Genomic DNA, 4,397 nt, shown 5'->3' on the forward strand with positions numbered 1-4,397 from the left:
ATGTGCACTCCTGAGGAAATCCGGATGGGGATACTCCGGATAGGATCGCGTGCTACGTGTCATCAGGGATGGGTCCCTACAAGCCTCACATTCCATGTGAGTGTACCGCAGAAATTCCATTTGCTCCCCACAGAGAAAAATGAGGAAAAACATTTCTATATTGCATCCTTTTCAACAGCTGGTACTAGTGGAAGCTGGATTCTTGAATTCATTTAGACGTTACTACCATTGTTCCTCAGCACAGCACAACTAGATTATTTGTCATGTTGGTATACTACAATATTGAAGAATTCCCATTATATGAGGTGAATTAGGGGTCCATGTGCAGTCCTTTTCTTCCGAAGTTGCATCCCTAGGATGACCACTGTTTGCTCAACTGGCCTCTTGGCTTGTTTCCCAGTTTGAAAAATACAACTGGGCACGTAACTCCAACATTATCCTTTTTTAACTTCTCTTAGAAGCTAGACATTGATAATCATTTTACCCATGAATTTTCTAGAAGCTGATGAATGCAAACATGATGGTATATCGACTTGCAGAGAGTTGTACTAAAGTTGTCTATATGAGTGATTTTTCCCAGAAGTTGCTTCAGATACAGCCTTAATTGTTATGTTGTCTCCGGTTATTGAAGCATCAGGAATTGGGTTCGGCGGTCTGCGAAGCAGCGAGAAAGATTGCTCCAGCTCCGGAGCCACCATGAGAATGCTCAATAACTACATTGTCTGATAGCTCGTTCCCAAGCATCTCCCAAACGCTACTATGCATATAATTTCTGAAAACTCGGTAGTGCTCATAAAGCCCACCTTCCACTGTAACCGCGCTTCTCTTGTTCTCAATTCTTCCAAGCTTCTTTGTGATTCCCACAATGCCAGCTCCAGCAAGACGAGCCCCACGTTCTGCAACTATGTCACATACCTCGGCTACCACTTCTCTTGCTAGTGGAGTTGAATTCGTGATCTGGGTTGATTAAGTAAAATAAGAAAAGGACAAGAACTTAAATAATTCAACTGTAAATAGTATGCATATCATAACAGTCAAGAACTAATGATTTTTTTTTTCTGATTTTCGATTGGTATATGTGCATCTCTAACATACTAGCAGACCCAAGTTTTTTAATATGAAGTTTCAGAGTGGAAGCAGATGACAGAAAACAAAAATTAGCCATCTGATGCACTGTAGTCAAACATTACCCTGAAAATTTCCATCAACTTCTCGTGAACAACTTCATGGTCCTCTGATGTATCTTGATGCATAGCAGCCATATCAGGTGACCTATTTCGAACAACAAATCAGAATTTATAAACCAATGGATGTACTAATTTTTCTATATAATTCACAGATTCTGTCTTTGGTATCAATGGACTGCACCCACTATATAATTCTCATGTACTTTCTTTTCTAAGATCATAAAGGAACAAAACATGGTCCAGTTGATTAGAAACCGTTCATCAAAATTAATTTTTTTTTTCTGAACCTTAATAAGTATGGAGTTCTGAGTTTTGGAGGCACATCCTCCCCAAATAGAGCTGTTTCCTGGGCCATCTTCAGTAGGACTCTTCGCACAATTTCTCCCAGATACATTCCTGAAGTGAGCTTTTCGAAAATCTGAGATAAAAGAAGATCCAGAGATAAAATGCAGCAAATGTAGATGTATCAAAGGAGAGACACCTGAAAAACTTTAGTTCCCATACCCGGCTACCAGGATTTGAGCTTTCAGCATCTAAAAAAGTGTCAAACTCTGTGATTGGAAGATGGCAGGAATTGAAGTTTCCCCAGTCCATGCTAATAACCTGCAAACATAAGCATACATATAAACCATTCTTTAACTGATCGCTAGGCAAACCAATACCCAGTAGTTACCTACCATCTCGCTTGACTTGTTTGATGAGCTCTGATATTCAGGAACTGCTTGTGTTGGTTCTACATAAGCAGCAGTTGTGGCCATGCCTAGAGTAATTGCAGCCACGGTGTCCCTATTGTAGTATCTACCTCCAGCCAAATGTCCTATAGCATCTTCAACCTGCTTAAGGCCTTTACATGAATAAAACTAGACAACCCACCACTTCTATAATAACAAGGATCATTATGTAGTAAATTTGCATATATACCAGAGTTGGAGCTAAGCAACATACAGAGAAGAACTAACAGAGCTGCTTACCAATTGCAAAACACGCAAGTTCACGCCGTGTTTCTCAAGAGCCCGGTTGAAGTTACTTGCTAATGCTTTCCCAGCCTAATTTCATTGAAATATGTCAGCATGCAGCATGCAAGTGACATTTATTAATCATAGTTTGATAGCAGAGTTCATGTTCAAGATTTAGGACTTTAATGTATTGCAATTTAGGAAGTTCCTGATACTCATACAATTAAAGTATACTACATGTTTTGCTGCAGGTCCCAGTCATCCAACATTTTTAACTGGTTAGGTTGTTCGAGCGCAAGACAAAGTGCAGAACCCACCTGCGATTACACTTAAAGAATGACTGTAGCCTTGTAACAGATTAGTCTTCTACAAGATGTGTTAAATTGGAGGAACTCTTTTTCATATATAATAAAAGGCCTTAGCTTAATTATAGGCTCTGTTTGGGATCATGTTTGTTTTTGGTTCCATTTAGAAGGTTAAATTGAAGCTAAAGCCATAACACTTCCATATTAGGCACTTTCTTGCTCTTATTGAGTTTAAAAAGCTATTTGACTTCTGGTAGATTTTAACTTGGGAACAATGCCCAGAAACAGGGGAAGGACTTCTTTGGCATGTAGGTTCTTATAATTACTGGTCTCCAAATTAATTTTTCAATGATCCTAACCAGGGGGAAAAAAAAAAAGAACTAAAAAAATAGAGAACACACACTCAACTGTGTCAGTAACAGAGAAACTCTTCCATTTAATGGCAGCACCAGAGGAGGCTGCAGCTTGGTCCACAGGGTATGATACGATAAAACCCAAAGCGTTTTGTCTATCAGGTGTATCATCAGTGGTCACTTCATGTTCTGAGATAAACTTTGCTAGCTCCAGGGCGATATAATCAAACAATTCCTGGAGGAAGAAATGATTTAATTCATCACTACTACATAAAACTAGCAAATATCCAATTATCAAGGTGCTGAAACAACTTAAAGAAAGAATGACTGCCTACTATCTAATCTCTATACCAACAAAGCAAAAGTTTACGTACTAGTTAAGCTTCATGACATATGATTAACCAAAGCGTCACCAAAAAGGCATTGGGAAGAAGTTAAAATGAGGAAATATAACCTTGAAATCGCTTGCCTAAGCAACGTTATTTTCATCATAACAATATCATTCCTGACTTGTGGTTGCCATTATCAAGCCTGTAAAATTTACCTGAGAAGTACCACCCATGACATTGGAGGGGATAGAAATCTCTTCCCTATGCAGTTCAGATATGCTCTCATTCTTCCCCCGAAGTCGGGCTCTTAGAATTAAGAAATTGGATCCCCTCAAATTCAACCCATAGTACAATCCTTCCTCATCCCTGCCACCATTGATCTATTGTATATAAACATATAACATGTACAAAATGAATGAAACAGAAGGGAAAAAAGAGTACCCAGAGGGAAGTGAAGCAACGTAGGAGATGGGCATATTTAGGGTGGTGGTTTCTTGAGAAGTGAGCGCTTCATTCATGTCAGACACCAATGCATCGGCCACCAGCCAAAGCTTGGAGACAGGAGTGGCGCAGTCCCTTGCAAACTTACGCAGAATGCGTCGAGTCTTCCTCCACTGTCGCTCGCTCTCCTGCTTCCAACGACTCCACAGCACCGCCACCGCCGCTGCCATTGCCGCCGTGGTCACTGCTGCAACCACCACCGCCTTCCTCATTTCTCTCCGATATGTGAAGTTGTCAACGACCAACACTTTCTTTTCTCTCAGATTTTGCTTCCTTCCCCATGAAAGTATGAAACCACATGTAACTGAAGCCCGATATTCATGCAGGGGAGAACGAGTATCATGGGTCCAAGCCCATGAAAAGTGAGCCCACCTGGATTTGGTTCTTATCATGTGGGCTTCCAGTGGCCCAGTCCAGTGCACTTCTGAGTCCTCCTAAATGAAAATGCAGTTGAGTATATTTTTAGATCAATTATAATTTTAAATATTCATGTGTGAAATCCACAAGAACGAAAGTTGGGTGAGCAGAAAGTCTATAAAGAGGTGCTGCACATATCAAAAGTTCTTTCCATTTGTCAAATTCTGGCCCAAATATCAATTTCTATGGTACCACCACTTGAGTATTTTTGTCCTTGAATCAACTTCGTCATCCTATTTTCCTCACTTATCAACTATTTTTTCACTTTTCTTGATTCCTCACTTATCGAAGTTGAAGCTAGTTATTACTTCTCTAATCAACGGAGTCTTCTCCCTTGTCGCAAGTCCAA

The 4,397-nt window shown here is 40.1% G+C and overlaps 1 protein-coding gene across 1 annotated transcript; it reads right to left on the bottom strand.

Annotated features, from left to right (window-relative positions):
- Window positions 1-251: 251 nt before the first annotated feature.
- Window positions 252-3,894, bottom strand: LOC117919136 (probable hexokinase-like 2 protein). Its single transcript, XM_034836230.1, has 9 exons — window positions 3,572-3,894; window positions 3,346-3,496; window positions 2,857-3,036; window positions 2,159-2,233; window positions 1,865-2,020; window positions 1,692-1,790; window positions 1,475-1,605; window positions 1,191-1,272; window positions 252-957 (listed from the first exon to the last, which is right to left on the bottom strand). Exons 1-9 carry the CDS (start codon window positions 3,841-3,843, stop codon window positions 634-636), a joined length of 1,470 nt encoding a protein of 489 aa, XP_034692121.1. The 5' UTR covers window positions 3,844-3,894; the 3' UTR covers window positions 252-633.
- Window positions 3,895-4,397: the final 503 nt, after the last annotated feature.

This window comes from Vitis riparia, chromosome 7, assembly GCF_004353265.1.
Source record: "Vitis riparia cultivar Riparia Gloire de Montpellier isolate 1030 chromosome 7, EGFV_Vit.rip_1.0, whole genome shotgun sequence".
Lineage (NCBI taxonomy): Eukaryota > Viridiplantae > Streptophyta > Magnoliopsida > Vitales > Vitaceae > Vitis > Vitis riparia.